This window comes from Furipterus horrens, unplaced genomic scaffold, assembly GCF_987537825.1.
Source record: "Furipterus horrens unplaced genomic scaffold, mFurHor1.1.pri manual_scaffold_11, whole genome shotgun sequence".
NCBI classification, from domain to species: domain Eukaryota; kingdom Metazoa; phylum Chordata; class Mammalia; order Chiroptera; family Furipteridae; genus Furipterus; species Furipterus horrens.
Genome location: NW_028327181.1, coordinates 55,761,355 through 55,780,660, shown reverse-complemented (window position 1 = coordinate 55,780,660; position 19,306 = coordinate 55,761,355). Strand labels below are relative to the sequence as shown.

The following is a 19,306-nucleotide window of genomic DNA, read 5'->3' as shown; positions in this document are numbered from 1 at the left end:
CCCTGGATAGAGCAGGCCCGCAGGAGAGCAGGGGACCCCCCATGACTTCTTGAGGGACCCTGCTTTCATCTGGAGAAGTAAGTGTGGCACCAGGGCCTGGAGGTGGCAGGGGCCATGGGGTGGTGGGGGACATCACTGAAGTCCTCCAATGCTTACAGCTTCGTCGGTGCTCACTGGTGAGGACGGGGGCCTTTCCGTACTGTCCCACCAACTGTGCACGGTGTCGACCCGCCGCTGCCCGATGCAGCAGACAGTCTTCATGCTGCACCTTGGAATGTCCGTTCTTCCCTGATGCTCTGAGACACGGACAAGTCACTGGGCGAGGATTTGCTGTCCCCAATGAGGAAGTCACCCTCAGACACCACTCACTGAGGGTGAACCCGCCCCGGAGGCACGCTGTCCCCATAGTACCACTTTCTGCCTGCAAAGCGCCCTTTGCCCCTTCCCCAAGTAGCTGACCTATGGGGCATACGGTGGGGACAGGGCGGGCCTGTCACTGAGGACCACCACCTAGTTTTGGGAAGAAAAGACTGGCCTGCCCCCAAGCATTCCTGGATCTCCACGCTAAATGGGACAGCCAGTGGCTCATTCGGGAACTGATTGCCTGGAAGCACCGTTGGGAGAGAGCAGTGAGACAGGGAGGGGGAAGCCAATGAAACCTGCATGACAGAGCAGCTGGCCCCTGAGCATCTGAGGCTTGATGCACTGGCACCTTCAGGAGACCGTGCAGAGCACACCTCGGAGTCGGGTCTTCTGGGGGACAAGGAACTGCCATCTGTCATCAGCTGAGCGTTCCTCCTGGAGCATGAACTCCCCAGGGGTTCCGGCCTGTCACACTCATTGCCTGAGAGAGACCTGAGACAGACAACCGCAGGGGCTCGTAGAAGAATGTCCTTGGCTTGCGCCCGGTGGAGGGTGCAGAGGGCGTGCTGTCAGGAACCATAGGATCTACTACACCATCCACTTGCCCCTTCACTCTGCCGTGACCACTCACAATTACAGATGAACAAACTGATGCTCACCCTGGCTGGTGTGGCTCAGTTCACCAGCCTGTGAACTGAAAGGTCACCAGTCAATTTCCAGTCAGGGCACATACCTGGGTTGCAGGCCAGGTCCCGGCTGAGGAACTCTGAGAAGCAACAAATTGATGTTTCTCTTGTACATCAATGTTTCTCCCTCTCTCTACTTTTCTTCGCCTCTCTAAAAATAAATAAAAATACAATCTTTAAAAAAAAAGAAAAGAAAAAACTAACACTCAATGGAGATAATAGGTCAGGTCATGGAATTAATGAGAGCACAGAGCAGGGCCTGGAAGTGTAAGCCATTGTTAAATATTTGCAGAATGAAGAAACATCACACGGTGAGAAGAATTTGGTCAAGACTTGAGCTGGCTTCTTCTCCCCAGAAGTCCATGTTTCCCTCCACTGACCTGGCAAGACTACCAGTCTCAGCAGCCAGCACAGGGTGTGGCTTGGAGTGGGTGCAGAAAACAGTTGTTGAACAAATAAGTGAGAAACAGATGAACAAATTTATCCTATACTTTTATGTTCCATCTTCCCCTTTCTTACTTAGAAACCACAGAAAAATTTCAGAAGCAACAGAGAGAGAGTCCCTGCCCATCACGGTCATCGAAAAATGAGGATTTCCACCCAAAATTCACGCAGCTGCTACTTCTACAAACACCTCAACCCAGAGGCTGTGATTTCCCATTCTGGAAGAGGGAACATAAGGTGATAGAGGGTCAAAAATATTTTATTGAGGTCAGAGACTTATTTGGCCCAGGCCTGGGATCCCAGAAAAAGCCTCCCACAGTCATACTGCATGGGGTTGCTGGGATCGGGAAGTCAGCAGTGGCCAGACAGGTGAGGAGAGTCTGGGAGGAAGGCCGGCAGTTCAGGGACCGCTTCCAGCACGTCTTCTACGTCAACTGCAGAGAGCTGGCCCAGTCCGAGGCCATGAGTCTTGCTGAGCTCATGACAAGAGTCAGTGCTGGCCCTGCAGCTCCATTTGGGCAGATCCTGTCTCAGCCGAAGCAGCTGCTCTTCATTCTTGATAACTTAGATGGAGTAAAATTGGACTTGGAGGAGGACAGTTCTGAGCACCCTCTGCACTGGAGCCAGCAGCAGCAGGTGAACACATGGCTGGGCACGTTGCTGAAGAAAACCTCATTTCCCGAGGCTTCCCTGCTCATCACAGCTCGGACCACAGCTCTGCGGAAGCTCATTCCTTCTCTGCAGCAGCCACGCTGGGTGGAGGTCCTCGGATTCTCTGAGACAAACAGAAAGGAATATTTTCACAACTACTTCAGAGCAAAAGGCCCAGCAAATAGGGCCTTTAGGTCTGTTACATTCAACCCGACACTCTTCACCATGTGTTTCAGTCCCCTGGTCTCCTGGCTGGTCTGCACGTGCCTGAAGCAGCAGATGGAACAGAAGGAAGAACTCGGACTGACCTCCCAGACGACCACAGACCTCTGTCTGCACTACTTTTTCCACGTTCTCCAAGTTCAGTCCCTCGGGACTAAGCTGAGGGGCTTCTGCTCTCTGGCTGCTGAGGCCACCTGGCAAGGAAAGACCCTGTTCAGCCCAGAGGACCTCAGGGAACACGGGTTAGATGAGGACATCACCTCCACTCTCTTAAAGATGGGTGTTCTTCAGAAGCACCCAACCTCGCTGAGCTACAGTTTCACTCACCTGTGTTTCCAGGAGTTCTTTGCAGCCATGTCCTGTGCTCTCGGGGATGAGATGGGGAAAGGTGATTGGTTTACTAGCACGAGAAGTGTGAGAGAGTTGACAGAAGTGTATGCCATGCGTGACCTGTTTGGGGAACCAACCGCATGTTTCCTATTTGGCCTTCTGAGTGAGCAGGGGATGAGAGAGATGGAGAGCATCTTCCAATGCAAGCTGTCTCGGGACCGGCATCGCACACTGCTGAGCTTGGCCAAGATGGAGTTTGACCTCAAACATTCAGACCTAAGGCCATATTGCTGGCACCTGCTCCACTGCTTTTATGAGATTCAGGACAGAAGTTTTTTGACAGAGATAATGTCCAGTTTCCCTGGAATGAGGATATATGTCCAAACTGACATGGAGCTCCTGGTGTTCACTTTCTGCATTAAATTCGGCCACTGCATAACGGGGCTTCACCTGGATAAGGGTAGACCGCACAGACGAGCACGAGAGCCTTCGGGTGTAGTTCTGTGAGTGCCCCCTCCCCTCTCCCCAGCTCCCCTGTTGTTCCCCCTGTCCTGGGCCCTAGAGGAACTCTCACTAAGCCTGGCCCCAGGGGCTAAAGGACTGAGGTCACCAGGGACTTCTGATGGCCAGATCTCACTCCCATTCTCAGTCCATCCAGGATCCTCTGCAGCAGAGTCTGCTCCTGGGCAGCCCGCTGTGGCCCTGCCTTGGACTGCTGCTTCTCCTCCTGTCTCTGCCATGGTGGCCACCTTCTCTCCTGGCGCACATCCACCCCCAGGCTCACGTCAGCTCCCATCCACTCAGCCCAACTGCCTCTGCTTCTCCCTCTTAATGTACTTCCCTCCAGGCACTGCTTACTCAGCTGCTTCAGGCAGCCCCTTGATGTCTATTGACTATGACATTGGCCCTGAGATCTTCTCCCATCACTTCAGAACGTGTCTCAAAAAAAAAGTCTATTTTTCTCCGCAAAACCAATTTACTTGTTTGTGTCAATGATGCACAATTGCCTCAGGGACGCCTCTGAAACCTTCCACCTGAGAATGACGGAGTAGCTGTCTCCAGCCACTGTCTAAGCCCAGCAACAATGTTAACTTCCACCTCCCAGTTCCCCTCAAGTTTGCAACTTGAAATAGAGTTTGAATCATTGTGCCTTTATATTAGATAAAATCACTTAGTGTATGAAAATGTAGAATTTAAATTGGTAGAAATTATACAAGGTAATGTACACTAAAACTCCCTGACAAAGCCCATCATCCTCTCCCCACATCCAGCAAATGTCCTCCTCTGAGACACCCCCCTTTGCCGTCTCTCTCCGGGGACCTCTCTCTGTCTTGTTATCCTGAGAGGGGATAGTGTCCCACTCAAGCTGATGGCAGCAGATAGTCTCATATACAACAATCCCATCACAAAATTGTCTTTTTTTATTCTATCTTTATTGTATATTTTTCCATTACTATTTTGTCCCCTTATACCCCCTCCCAGCCAGCAACCACCACACTATTGTCCATGCCCATGAGTCCTTTTTCTTTTTTCTCAATCCTTCTAACCCCTAACCTCCTCCAACCCCACCAGCTATCATACAAAGTTATCTTTAAACTGCCTATCCTAGAATCTTTAAACTACCTATCCCAGAATCCTTAGACTACCTATCCCAGACTGTGTTCCCTCCTCCTGTCTCCTCCTTTCCTTTCCAGAAACTGGGACCTCACAACTTCTGTGCCACAGGAAGAAAGACCTGTCTGCATTGGTGAGAAGAAGACTGTCTATATCCCCAAGCTCTGTGCCAGGCCCTGTACTGGGCACTGAAGATAAAAAATATGAACAGTATCTGCCCCTACCTGCAAGAATGTCCCAGGTGGAGGCAGAAACAGACCCAGAAAATGAACACTGCAGTACAGAATGACAAGGGCTGGCTATACAATCAGAAGCCACACAGAAGAGGGACACATAGCCCGGGGTGGTGGGAGCGGACGGGCAGTTGCGGAGGCTATTCAGCCCTGGGGATAGCCTTGCCCACTGCAGCCTGGCGCTTAGAGGGTCTGAACCCCACTGTGTGTGCAGGGTTGTGCACATAACACTCCCCCTCACCCCCGACACAGGTCTCACCTTTCCTGTCCCTCTCTCACTCTCCCTCAGGTCCAGCTTGGCCACATTTACAGATGCCGGGTGGAAGATGTTCTTCTCCGTTCTCAATGCCCCTGGGAACCTGCAGGAGCTGGACCTGAGTGGAAACTTCCTGAGCTGCTCTGCAATCAAGCATCTGTGTGAGGCTCTGAAAGGTCCTTGCTGCGACCTGAGGACCCTGAGGTGAGTCTGGCCCCGGTTCTGTTCTGAAACACAGATGGACAGGAGACCCAAGATGGAAGTCGTGTCTAGGATGGGTGTGTGGCCTTTGTATTAACAAGTATTCATTGAGCCCCTCCCTGGCCATGCACAATGCCAGGGGCCATGGCCACCGCAATGAACAAACACAGACAGGATCCCATTTCCACAGAGCTGGCAAGTGATTACCATTAACCACACACACACGTGTAATCACAGCCCCGATAAGGGCCTCCCGAGGGAAATGACCTTAAGAAAGTGAATATTGAAGGACATCTGAAGAATACAGAGAATTTACCCAAGTGACACAGGAGGGAAGAAAGCTCAAAGGCCCTGTGACAGAAGGGAGGAAGGGCTGTCATGGACTCAGAAGTAGGCCAGTGAGGCTGGAGGACAGAGAGCAAGGAGCAACAGGGGCTGCAGAGACCATGCAGCCAGGCCCTCTGTGCAAGGCCCTGATGGAATTTGGGGTTGTTTTCTAATGCAATGTGATGATAATCAAAAGGTTCATCGGGTCAGTTCATTTTCAAAGTAGAAAAACACCGCAATATTAAAAACTGAATGGAGGAGAGCAGAAGCAGAGGTTTGGAAACTACTTCATAGAGAAGCTTCAGTTGTTCCTATAAAGATGTTAGAGCTCAGACTAAGGGAAATTAAAATATTTTCTGCAAGAAATGGTGATATTTTGACCTACTGTGTTGGCCATGGAAATAGAAAAAGTGAGGGAATTGAAGAGATCTGAAATAAAGGAAAATAAACCAGAATGAGTAATGGACTGGGTTCACGGAGAAAGGAAGATGGAGACATAAAAGATGATCTTGGCTTCAGGCCAGAGGAACGCATGGGACGGTGGCACCTTCACTGAGATGGGAAACACTGGGAGAGCAGGGGGTGGGGGATGGGATGTCATGGGTGTCATCTCGTGCATGCTTATTTCAAGGTCTTTTGAGGTACCCAAAAGGAATAGTCAAGCCTGTATCAATAAAGCTCTGTGGGGCAAAAATAAGATGCCCCCATAAAACAAGTCTCAACAAATTTTTAGAAATTGAAATTATATTATTTCTATTCTCTGAACATAATGGAATAAAATTGGATAGCATCAGAAGGAATTTTAGGAATTTCATACATACACAGAAATAAAACAACATACCCCTAAATAAACAATGGGTCAAAGAAGTCACAGGAGACATTTAAAAATATTTGGAGATGAATGAAAACAAAAACACTATATACCAAAACTTATTTGATGCAGCTAAATCAGTGCTTAGACAGAAACGTATAGATAGCAATGCCTGGGTTTTAAAAAGAAAATGAAAGAAAAAACTAAACACCCATTAGAATGGCCAAAATCTAAAACAAGACAACACCAAATGCTGACTGTTTGTCAAGCAACAGAAGCTCTCATACATTCCTGGTGGGAATGCAAAGTGAAAGGCCTCTGTAGATTTCTACAGAACCAAATAGGCCCTTACCATATTGTCCAGAAATTGTGTTTTTTGTTATTTACCCCAGTGAGCTGAAAACCTATGTCCACACAAAAACCTGTATATGGGTTTTTGTATCACCTTTATTTATAATTGCCAAAACTGGGGAGCAACCAAGATGTCCTTCGGTAGGTGAGCAGGTAAATAAAGTGTGGTACATCCATACAATGGAATATTATTTACTGTGGGGAAAAAATGAGCCATAAAGCTATAAAAAGACATGAGAAAAAATAAATGTGTATTACTAGGTAAAAAAAGACAATCCAAAAGGCTACATACTGTATGACCCCAACAACATGAAATTCTTAAAAGGGTAGTAAAAAGATCTGTGAATGCAGGGTCAGGGGAGGTGAAGAGGAACAGGCAGAGCTGCTTGGATGTCCGATATTGATAATGGACGAGGCTGTGTGTGGGGTGGCAGGGATACACATGAACTCTCCGATTTTCTGTCTGAATTTTGCTGAAAAACTAAAACTGTCATTTAAAAAAAGTTAACTTAGGAAAGAAAGAAGGGGCAGAAGGAAAGAAGAAGAAAAATGAAGAAAAAGAAGCTCAAATCAATAACTTAATGTCCCACTTTAAGAATCAAAAAGGAATAATAAAAGCGCAAATATGAAAAGCAAGCAGAAGAAAGAAAAGAATATAAACTAGACTAGGAATGAATAACACAGAAAATACAAAAACATTACAGAAAATAATGACACCAAGAGTGAGTTCTTTGCGAAGATCAACAAAATTGACAAAATTTTATTTTGACTGACGAGGATAAAAACAGATGATGCAAATTACTAATATTAGGAATGAAACAGAGGTCATCACAATTTACCTCATAAAAAATTTTAAGAAGAACTGTAAGGAAGCATTATGAAATATTTTAAGCCAACAAATTAGATAACCTACATGAAATAGACCATTTTCTAGAAAAACATAAACTACTGACTGACACAAGAAGATTTAGGAAATCGAAATAAACCTATCACAAGTAAAGAAAACCTTCCTACAAAGAAAAGCCCAGGGCCAGATGGCTTCACTGATTAATTCTGCCAAACCTTTAAAGAAGGATTAACAGCAATATTCTCAAATTCTGCAAAAAAAGAAAAAGAAAAAAAATAGAAGAGGGAATACTTGCCAACTTATTCTAAGATGGCAGCATTGCCCTGATATCAAAAGCAGACACTTTCCGACTCCCCCTCCTTCTCCTTCTCTGTTTTTCCATGCTGGATACTCCAGAGTTACAATCTAACAGATTAACTAAATTAACTGAGGGTGATAATTAACTGAGGGTGATCTGTTATAGGTCTGTCTCCAGCTCTTCTTTGAAATTTCTCTATCTTGTTTGCTGGGCTGTCTGGCTACATTTTCCCATTTCCCAGAGTTTGGTGATGGATATCTCCCCACTTTTGATCTCAGATATCCTTTGTCCTCAGAAGCATTTGTGCTGAGCTGTGTGTGGAATGCCCGTTTTCTGATTTGTAAATATGCTAATACTGTTAACTCTGGCTCAGAGAGCCTCTAATTACATTTCCCTTTGCTGCTAATTATTTTTTACTGGTTTGGGAGTCACTAGTTTCCTTGCCCCTTACAAGAGGAAAACAAAAAGCAAATAACTAAGTAAAATATGTTGTCTGTGATTTGGGCTATAGAAACAAGTAAAGCAGAAAAGAATGGGGGCTGGGTCTGGGACTCTAATTTTAACAGGAACTGTGGGGGGAAAGATTCCCCCAAGATAGATTTTGAGCAAATTTTTGAAGTAGGTGAGAGAATAACCACGAGATATCAGGTGCGAAGACTGTCCCTGGCAGAAGAAACAGCAGGTGCAAAGGCCCGGGCAGGGGGCTGTGCCTGCAGTGGCTCCGGAGCAGCAAGGATGTCAGTGAGGATGCAGATAAAAGGGACACGAGATGAGAACAGAGGTGACAAGGGCCCAGGTCTCCAGTGTCCCAGAGTCAAAGACAAGGACCCCAAATTTAACTCAAAAGACGTGGAAACATGAAAGCCTTTTGATCAAAACAGATCTGAAAAGTGACCTTCTGTCTTTGTTTCTATGTCAAACCCCTGTACCTGTGCATGTCTGGGGGTCAGGGGTCTTGTTTACCTCTGCCTGACCCGGAGGTGCCAGTGAGTGCCAGTGGGTGTTTGTGGCATCAACAGGTGAGTAAACTCAAGGCCATCGCTGTGTGTCTCCCACAGGTTGACTGACTGCGACCTCACAGCAAGGGACTGCCCGCATCTGGCCCGTGGGCTGAGCGCCAGCCAGAGCCTGACGGAGCTGGACCTGAGCTTCAACAACATCCAGGACACCGGAGCCCAGCACATCTTCCAGGAGCTTCGCCAGCCCAGCTGCCAGCTGCGGCGCCTGCTGTAATTGCTCCTCATGGGCACTGCTCTGGGGATGGGGCGGAGAGAAGGTGCCAGCCAGGCAGGGTGGGGTGTGGGGAACATAGGTGCCCTCGCGTGGAAACCGCCAAGCATCCCATGTCAGCTAACTGGGCGTGGGGCAGAGCCGATGAAGCTAACGATGAGACCCAGTGCGCAGGTGGGATGTCGGGTAAGGAAATCACACGGAGTTGGTGTGGGGAGGGCAAGGCTGGTGAGAGTCACACAGACGGTGACTGGCTGCACCCTGAGTGGCTCCTTGGCTGCAGGAGAAAGTTAAAATCTCCCCGGTTACCGCAAGCCAGGCACATCTTTATCTTCCTGTAACGTCACCAAGGACCCCAGAGGGACACAGGTTCTAACCAGAAAGGGAAACCAGACCCTAGTTACCCCAAGGGAGGGCCTTGCCATCAATCATGCAAATCTCTCCCACAGGCTGGTCAGCTGTGGCCTCACCTCCGCCTGCTGCCCAGACCTGGTCTCCATGCTCAGTGCCACCCCCAGCCTGACAGAGCTGGACCTGCAGCAGAACGACCTGGGCGACCTCGGCATAAAGCTGCTCTGTGAAGGGATTAGGCTGCCCACCTGCCAACTCAGCCTCCTGCGGTAAGGCCCTGTGGGTCCGACCCTTCCGGGCCAAGGGCAGGGAGGGAGAGGGGAAGGAATGGAAAGCGATGTAGGACCCTGAAAAGGGCAGGGGATGGGAAGGGACAGAAAAATGAATGTCAGCCTGGGTTGCCTACCAGCTCTGCCACTCACTTAGGCCACAGGATGTGGGCAGATTTCCTCTGAGACCCGGTTTCCTCATCTGTGTAATGGAACTGTCACATGCACCTCCGAGACTGTGATGAAATAAAATGCATACAAACGAGGACAGCTCAGGGAACAGAGCTGAGGATCAGATGATAACCACGTGTGAGGCCACATGTTCTAGGGGACTCCCAGGTCCGCGTCTCCACTCCAGGGCAGTCTTCCCCTCCCTCCTTCACTGCCTCGCTCACTCATTCATTCATTCATTCATTCACGCCTCCCACATGCCAAGCACTGAGCCAGGCACCGAGGGGACAGTAGTGGCAACAGACTCAGGCCCTGCCCTCTTAAAGCTTACACCCCAGTGGGAACGAGATGGACGATAACCACGTATTAGCACAGAGTGTATTTCTAAGCTCCATGGAGCTTGGGAAGGAAAAGTGCTCTGTGTTATGAGAGTATAACGCGTGGGGGGATGGAATTAGACTGAGGGGCAGGGCGGGCTTCTCGGGGGAGTGACATGAGGCCAAGGCCTGACACAGAAAGAGCAGTTGAAAAGGCCCAGGCAGGGCAGCAGTCCAGGTGAAGAGAATAGCGTGGGGGAGACCCCAGGACAGAAACAGGCTCAGAGCTCTGGAGACCTGTGTGGCTGGAGTGCAGGGACCCCCACCCGCATTCCCACGCTCTCTCTCGGCCACTTCCTCTCCCCTCCCCAGCCTGAAAGCAAGTCCTCAGCCTGTGTCTGGCTGAACATTTCTCTGCGGATCCTGGCGGGGGCCCCGTCACACACTCAGAGCTGGCAGAGGTCCAGGCCCACATGTCCTGACCCCTCAGTCTTGGCTGAGTCTCAGAGAGGAGAGCAAAGCTCCAGCCCTCAGCCTTTCCTCAACCAGGCCCCCCTTTCTCAAACCTAAGCAGCAGGTGTTAAACACTCTACATGTGGGTGACCCCCACCCCCGCCCCAAGCCTACTCTGGCACTCACACCGCAGCCCCCCTGCACTGGGCTTTTGTGGCTGCCGCCATCTGCTGTACGGTGAATGGCCTCCCAGAGCGGGGCCTTGGCAGTGGGTCTGCACTCACGCCCCGCTCACCAGTTACTGGTCACCTCTCGGCTGCCTCCCAGCAGCTCCTTCTTGGACGTCCTGTGAAGGTTTCTGCCTCCTTCCTTCCTAGAGTCCCAGGACTTGGATGAGAGGGACAACCTTCTACATCGTGCCCCCACGCCCTCCCCAGGGGAGAACGGCTCCAACAGCTGTAATGAGTACGATGTGCGCCCTTTACGGGATGCAGGCCCTTCCCACCTGCCTTGTCCATGGCTCACAATAGGCAGAGCAGGTGCATCCCTGGTTGCAACGAGGACATGGAGGCCCAGAGAGGGCAGCAGCTCTCCCAAACCCAACAGACATCCCAGGACGCAAGGCCTGTGGAATGGAAACAGGGTCTCTCTTTCCGGAAAACCTTCTAGCCTCTAGGAAAAGAACCCTGGGCCCTACTCCTGTGGGGTCATTTGAGGCCATGGGGACAGGCTCTCCCCTGGTGGGTGCTGTGCAGTGCTTCCCAGTTCCTTTTCGGGAATGAAGACGCAAACCCCAGCCCCTGGGAGTGTTGCCTACAGCTGGCTACAGGGATGGCCTCTGCAACTAGGGCCATCTCACACAAGGCCACCTCCACTTCCTGGCGTGGCCTGTGTCCAATGACTGACCAATGTTGGGATGTAAAGATCCAGACCCTCCTCTGAGTATGGAAGAGCTCAGGAGGGTCATCCCCACGTGAGAGTCCCAAACAGTCAGCTGTGTCCCTTGAGACGGCATCACAGCCCATCTTGTCCCTCTGCCCAGCCCTGCTCCCTACCTTCCTTTGCCCTGGGATTGACCCAGAAACACTCCCTAGTAAACCACCTAATGCTATTTTCCATCTCAGAACCTGATTTCGGGGAACCCAACCTACGACACGTACCTGAGGGACGTGGAAGATGCTCTGGTCCTGGGCCCTGAGGCCCTTGAGATCATGTGGGGGCCCCAGGATGACCAGGCTTCCCTTTGCTTGCAGCCTGGACCAGACCCAGCTGAGTGAGGAGGTGACAGAGATGCTGAGGGCCCTGCAACTGGAGAAGCCTCAGCTGCCTGTGGACAGTGGGTAAGGCGGGGAGACACAGAAGTCCCTCGAGCTGACCCAGGCCCAGGGCTCACGCCTTGAGTCTGGTCCAGAGACGTGGGCAGCAGTGGGGTGGGGTGAGGCTGGAGGCAGAGGCAGACAGAACCAGCCAGAGTGAGGGTGTTTCTTTGGTTTTGTTTTTGTTGGTTTTTTGGTTTTTTGGTTTTTTTGGTTGTCAAATGACCTTTAATTGAAATATTTTCCTTTGTAGTTCTTAACTAGCTGGGCATTCCACTGTTGATGGCATCTATGTCAGGAGGGTGGCGGCCATCAACATCACAGCCTACAGGCTGGGCGGTCCCCAGGATCTCCTTAACAGTTCCAGAGAGTCCTCTAGCTAAAGATGGGTGCCGCTTCTGTCGGGCAATGTTGACGATCTCATCAAAAGTGTATTTCCACTGTGCTTAATGTTTTTGCTTCTTTCTGTCTCATGGTGGCTCTTTGAGGTCTCGATGTTCAGGGCAGCGGCCGAAGGCACTACCTCAGTCTATCTGTCTGTCCTAAATCGTCAGTTTAACAGCAATCCTCAGACCCACCCAATCACCGGTTCCATGGGTGATGTCATCACCAACCTTTTTTGGAGACAGGTCCAGGGGCCGATCTTGGGGGCCAGGGCGGATGGGGTGCTGACTTCCCCACTAGGGCACCTCAAGTGTACGACTTTAATCTTCACTGGAGTCAAACTTCAGCAGCATGGTGGCTGCTGGTGTCGGATGACCCTGGATTCAGGCTGACCAAAGAAATTTGGACCTTTGCCTCCTCCAAGCCAAAAGCTGAAAGTTCTTTGGATTTTTAGTGCAAACAAAACCACGTCCCTCCTCTGCTTAAACCCTTCATTAGATGAGTAAGGAGATGAACAAATGAAAACAGTGAACAAGTGAGCAGGTGAGGTTTAGAACATGAAAAGCAATGACCACGAGGGGCAGACAAAGGCCAGCGAGGAGAGCTTTGGGGAAAAGACCGCCCTGCCCTTTGTCATTCGTATGCTCACCACACGCACACAGCCCCGCAGGAGGGACAGGCCGCGGGAACAGGAGAGTCCGTCGTCCCCCTGGGAATCTGCTGCAGCCGCCATGTCCTTGCATTTGGGTGCACATCGGCCTGGGACTGCAAAGTGCACCTGTCCCCTTGTGCCCAGGGCTCCGCCTCACCTGGCACGGAGGGCAGGGGCTCCTAGGCTCGGGGGGAGGAGCCGTTCATCGGGCAACCAGCACTCCCCTCAGCCCCGCAGTGTTAAACGCGGGGCCAGGAACAAGGGCCCAGCTCCCAGGCTTCACTCAGCAGGGACCCGGGCCCAGGCTACCCCCCGCTGGAATCACTGTGCCTGGGGTCAGGGTGGAGGTACTGATGGGCCTATTGGACTCTGTCTAAGGACCTAAGCTGAGTTCTGAAACATGGGAGGGCTTAGCTGCGCCGAGAAGGAGTGGAGTCCAGGCCGAGGCAGAGGCTCTGGCCTCAGCTCCTTAGAGGAATAGAAGGAGGCCAGGGACCAGGAGCAGTGCCACTCAAAGTGGTCCTGCAGAGTGAGCATCAGCAACACCTGAGGGCTCGCTAAAATCTCCGTGTTCCCTCTCTCCGAAGATCACACCCACGCCTTTCTTTGCTCTCTCACATCCATGTCTCAAACTCTAAAGGACCCCAGGAGTCTTGTCACTGGGGAGTAATGGGCAGCAGCAGATCATCCACCGTTAACCCCTTAAGCTTGTCTCCAAGGTCACCGCTTCTCTGACTTTCCAGTGGACCAAGCAGCCTGGCCTCTGCTCTCTCCTGTTCCTTCTTCTATGCTAAGCCCTTCCTTGTTTTACTTTCCCCAGCTTTAATGAACATACTTTCAAAGTAAAAAATAAAATAAAATAACAAATCTCAGGCCCCATTCAGACCTAATGAATCAGAATCTCTGGGGTGAGCCCAGGATCTGTGTTTTAAAAAGACCTCCAGTCCTGGCTGGTGTGGCTCAGTGCATTGAATGCCAGCCTGCAAACCTAAAGGTTGATAGTTGGATTACCCATCAGGGCATATGCCAGGGTTGCTGGCCAGGTCCCCAGCTGGAGGCATGTGAGAGGCAACCGATCAATGTATTGCTACCTCAGTGATGTTTCTCTCCCTGTTTCTCCCTCCCTTTCCCTCTCTCTGAAAGTAAATAAGTAAAATATTGAAAACAAAAAACAAAAAACCCTCCAGGCATGTGCCTTTGAGAGGCACAGTACCAGACGTGAGTGAGCAGGCAGAGTGGCACACGGGGGATGGCCCAGGGTTGGGATGGTGGGAACAGGGGTGCATGTAGGCCTTTGGACCATGTTAACCATGTTAACAACTTCTGATTCTACCCCAAAAAGTAAGAGATTTCAGGGCTCCAGCACCGAAGTGCTGAGCTGGGTTCACACTGAAGCTCAGCTGCCCTGTAGAAACCGGCCAGAGATGGACAAGAGAAGAAGCAGGGGGCCATTAGCGAGAAGATGAAGTGGTTCAAGCCAGAGATGCCAACGCCCGGGCCTGGGATGGAGGGTGTGGAGGAAGAGAGGAAGGACTAGGAGGGGGACTATTCCAGAGACAGTGTGGAGACGACCAGTCAGCTCTCAGGGAGCGAGGAGTCAGAACCACACGCGAGTTCGGCACAGATGCCTGCGTTGACGGGCCATTCACGGAGACAGGGTCTACGGGAGAGTCTCAGATGAAGACCATGAGCTGACATTCAGACGAGTTGAATTTAAGTGGAGTTCTCGTGTAGACAAAACCAGCTTCCTCCAGCACCTCAGGGACAATAAACCACTCTGTGTCTAGGAAGACGAGTCCCCCCGGTGGAGGACAGATGGTTGATGACACGTCGCCACTCAAATGGCAGGAACCAGAATCAGGTACTTTGAAGGGGTCGGGCTGGGAGCATCATCAATTGGGACAGGGGTGGGGGGATGGGGAACGTCATCTCCTCCATCCCCCGGCCTCTGGTGTGGAACACGGCCAAACGCCCACCCCAGAGAGCCCGGCCCCATGCGAGATCTCCCGCACCTGGAACCTTGCAGGATCTCTGCTTTCCTCCACCAGGGCCTCAGGGCTGAGGCCCCTCCTCCCCAGCACATTGGTGGCACGTCTCAGACTCTGACCCAGGGCCCTGTCTCCCGAGGCCCACGGTGGGCATCTGAGGCCTGGGAGACCCTTCCATTCCTACCCATCCATTTTTTGAGCCATGTTTCTCTCATAAGTGACCTTCCTGGTGGAGGCTGGGAAGAGCAGTGCCTCTGGACCAGTGGGAAGGGGAGGTGGCGGGGGCGTGGTCACGAGCAGCTGCGTTGGGCCCCCTCAGACAGCACGCAGGCAGCCCCAGGAGCAGGGACAGAGGCTCCAGACACACTCGCTGCCAAGTGCAGGGACAGCCACCTTGGGAAGCGCCCTCCATGGTCAAGCCTAAGGGGTCTGGGGACCAGACAGGAGAACGTAAGACTGACCGCTGCTCTGCTGTTCTAGAGGAGAGCTCCTCTGATGGAGAAGAGATGGTAACCTTCTATCTGCCTTCTGAACCTCTGTGTGACCTACCAGTGAAGCCTGCAGGGGCTAAAGCTGACTTCTGGGGCCCCACAGGGCATGTGGCTACAGAACTGGTTGACAAAGACAAGAGTCTGTACCGGTGAGTGAGGGGACTTGCTGTACCAGGAAAGTCAGCCTCAGTCCCTGCCTTCCCCACGCTGGATCCCAATAGACACTCAGCAGCCCACCCCCGGCCCATTGGGTCCCATCCCATTGCCAAGTCTCTAGGCAGAGACAGTGCTGAGATACTGGCTTGGAGCTTTTATTATGGAAAAAGAGGTTTTATTATAAAAAGTTACAAAGAAACACAAAAATAGATTTCAAAGAATTTACATTTACCAATTACTTAGCTCAAACAATTGTTTCACCAAATTTGTTTCAACAATTCACTTTCACTCTCTTTTGTTGCTATAGTATTTTAAATCTAAGATATCAGGTGATTTAATCTTAAATATTTTGTGATGCACTTGGAAAAATACAAATAAAGGCCTTTTCTTCCATAACCATGATGCCATATCACATCAAACAACATTTACAAGTTATTTTCCTATCACCTGATACCCAGTCTGTACTGAAATATACCCCATTGTCTAAAATGTGTCCTTGCCGGTGGTTTGTGCTAATCAGGATCCAAACAAAGTCCACTCGCTGTATTCGGTTCATTATGTCTGACAAATCTCATTTAAATCTCATTGCATCCATATGTTCCTGTTTTATAAATATCCACTCTGTGCAAATCACATACCAGCAATAAGGAGCCATGAGGTGAATACGACGGCCCCGACTTCCAAGGGCTCCCAGTCATAAGTAATAAATGTCTGTAATCTTAGTCCCCATCTCTAACATGACACAGTGCCCATCACTGTCACAGACATGATCTCAATTGGGAGATAATATTGCTCCCAACTCACACATACACAGATAGAGGCTGATGTCCCAGGAACCCACTCTTTACCAACGGGGGACCCAGGAAAAGTGTTCGTGAGAACTCTGTATAGTGTTTATTTAAGCCCAAGTAGTTATCATTAATATATCGGCAGCCGTCCGTCTCGAGAGACGATGGTGTAGCTTCTTAAGAGTCTATCTGCACCGCCGAGAATGGTTGTGCAGTCCGACTCGGGAGTGACACGGTATCTGTCTCCTCCCGTGTTGAATCGACATCTTGCGATGACGCTGGAGTGTCCTCTCCAGTGAAGCTGAAGCTACAGAGCCTGGGCAGGGTGATATGGAGGGTCTGCTGTTGCCCATGCAGCAGACCCCCCCTCTCTTCACAGCTGAAGGGTCCAAGGGAAAGACGGAGTCAATACAGCTTGGCTTCAGGTGCGCCGCAGGAGTTGCCGGTGTTGACTACAACGTCAAACCGCCTTAGGGACTCCGGCTCCGGATTTTCTGTCGGGGTTTACTCCCTTAGCCTTTCCCCTGAAGAGGTATGCCACAAGGCAGCGGAGGTTTTTTGGAGTCAGAGTTTTCCTTCTCTGATGTGCCCTGACTGGAAGATCGAACCAGCGACACTTAGCTCGCAGGCCGACGCTCAATCCACTGAGCCAAACCAGCCAGGGACAGTTATCATTAATATTACCATATAAATTGCTTTAAGTATTGAAATGTGGGCCCTTTAAAACTGATAACACTTTCCTATTTTATTATCATTATAGAAACAGCTAACTACACCCAGGCACGTATTATCTATCAGCATACATTAGGTCCTTACTACTCACAACTCTATGAGATGGTGCTGTTATTACTTATACATACAAATAAGAAAACAGATTACGGAGGTTCAATGACTTGCTCATGGATCCACAGTAGACAGCAGAGGGGCCAGGACTCAAACCCAGTTTCCTGACTGTGATAGCTGTGCTTCCAGCCACTCTGCTATGCACACAACGCCCTGCACGGGGCCAGGCATTGAGCAGGCATTCAGTCAGTTTGTGCAGAGATTAAATCAGTGCCTACTTCTCCCTGTTGTCCCCAGAGTTCACTTCCCCATGGCTGGCTACTACCAGTGGCCCAACACGGGTCTCCAATTTGTGGTGAGAAGGCCAGTGACCATTGAGATTGAATTCTGTGCCTGGAAAGAGTTCCTGAACCAGATCGTCCCACAGCACAGCTGGATGGTTGCAGGGCCTCTGTTTGATATCAAGGCCAAACCAGGAGCCGTGGCAGCTGTGTGCCTCCCTCACTTTGTAGACCTCCAAGGTGAGCAGGTGGGAGGTGTGGAGGGAAGGTGATGGTGGCAAAAATGGGCCCCAAGTGGCTTCAGTTGGCAGTGTCCTGAGGGAGGAGCTGTGGCTTCCTTAGACTGAAAGCGGGTACAGAAGTAGAGACAGCTTTCTCTCTTATTCCACAGTGCTCTGGGCGTATCCCTTTTGAAACGTTTTTGTTCCCAAGCATCATAATTATTTTTGCCTGAATTATTTGAAAGGTTCCCCCAATCAAAAGTAGTCTCCTCAATAACAATAATAACTAGCATTTATTAACTTCTCTTCAAATAGATTGTATCACTCAGGGCATCGGGAGGATATACTCAGTTGAGATTTTTGATGAGGCTTTTCAAATCCAAGACTATTTGCAAAGTAAGACTAAATGAACAAATGAGGAAGGTTGGGGTACCTGGAGGCTAACAACAAGTGGGAAACCATTGGTACTGCCCCAGTCAGGGATGAGAAACAGTGTCACCAGACTCCACGGGAGAGCTCAACCAGAAAAGAGGGGCATCCCAGTAGGAGACGTAGTCATAAATGGTTACATGGTTGTCCCAGCCTCTCCCACCTCCAAGAACTCTTCACAGATGAAGGTACAAAACATATAAGCTCTCAGTCACAACCTCAGAAACCATTAACAAGGCATCATAAGTGAAAACCAACAGAAATCTCAGGTACGAGATATCAGTCCCTTAAATACCTTAGAAATAGTCTTTCAAGTATGAACAAGAAATAATAAACCGTGAAAAATAACGAATCAAGTTGAAAACAAGCTAAAAGGGGATCAAATATAATAAAGCATAAATAATAAAAAATAAACTGACATAGAAGTTACTATGAGAAGACCTAACATACTTTTAATCAGAGTTCCAGAGGATATTATAGAGAAAATGGAGAAGGGTAATATTCAAAGAGAGGATTGTCAATAAATTACTAGAATTACTGAATTATGTTATTACTTTTTTCTTTTAATTATATTTTATTGATTATGCTACTACAGCTGTCCCAATTTTTCCCCCTTTGCCACCCTCCATCCAGCACACCCCACTCCCTCAGGCCATCCCCGCCCCATTGTTCATGTCCGTGGGTCATGTGTATTAGTTCTTTGGCTATTCCTTTTCATAGTCTGTACTTTACATCCCCATGGCTGTTCTGTAAACTACCTATTTGCACTTCTTAATCCTCTCACCTCTTCAACCATTCCCTCACCTGCATCCCATTTGGCAACCATCAAAATACCCTCTCTGTCCAGGGTTCTGTCTCTGTTCTTCTTGTTTCCTTAGTTTGTTTTTGAGATTCAGTTGTTGATAGGTCTGTATTTATTGCCAGTTTAGTGTTCATAGTTTTGATCTTCTTTATCTTAAATAAGTCCTTTTAATATTTCATATAATAATGGTTTGGTGATGATGAACTTCCTTAGTTTTTTCTTGTCTGGGAAGCTCTTTATCTGCCCTTCAATTCTAAGAAGGAGGGAAAGAAAGAAATCAGCACTAAATCAATTATAGTGAATCTACAAAATACAGAAGTCAAAGGGCGGGTTTTAATGGCAGCCAGAAAGATTATTGAGCAAGGTATTACAATTAGGATGTCACCTGATTTTTCAACAGAAACAATGAAAAGCAGAAGACATGAATGAAAATAACTGTCAATTAAGAATTACAACCACAGAAAAATTATTTTTTAAGAAGAAGGGAATTGACATCAGAGGAATGATGGCATGAGAGACCTCCCTGTTCTCTCCTCCTGAAATTCCAACAACTTGATCAGCTATAACTCAACAAAGGTTTCCTGCTCAGC

The 19,306-nt window shown here is 49.5% G+C and overlaps 1 protein-coding gene across 1 annotated transcript in view; it reads left to right on the top strand.

The window, feature by feature from the left end:
• LOC149997772 (NACHT, LRR and PYD domains-containing protein 1-like) overlaps positions 1–19,306 on the top strand; it is a 38,732-nt gene that overhangs the window by 1,656 nt on the left and 17,770 nt on the right. Inside the window, exons 2-9 of the mRNA XM_090257499.1 lie at positions 1,573–3,199; positions 4,833–5,003; positions 8,693–8,863; positions 9,314–9,484; positions 11,679–11,765; positions 14,565–14,638; positions 15,246–15,405; positions 17,281–17,504. Of these exons, the coding sequence (XP_090113625.1) occupies positions 1,573–3,199; positions 4,833–5,003; positions 8,693–8,863; positions 9,314–9,484; positions 11,679–11,765; positions 14,565–14,638; positions 15,246–15,405; positions 17,281–17,504 (2,685 nt within the window). The remainder of the gene's footprint in view (positions 1–1,572; positions 3,200–4,832; positions 5,004–8,692; positions 8,864–9,313; positions 9,485–11,678; positions 11,766–14,564; positions 14,639–15,245; positions 15,406–17,280; positions 17,505–19,306) is intronic.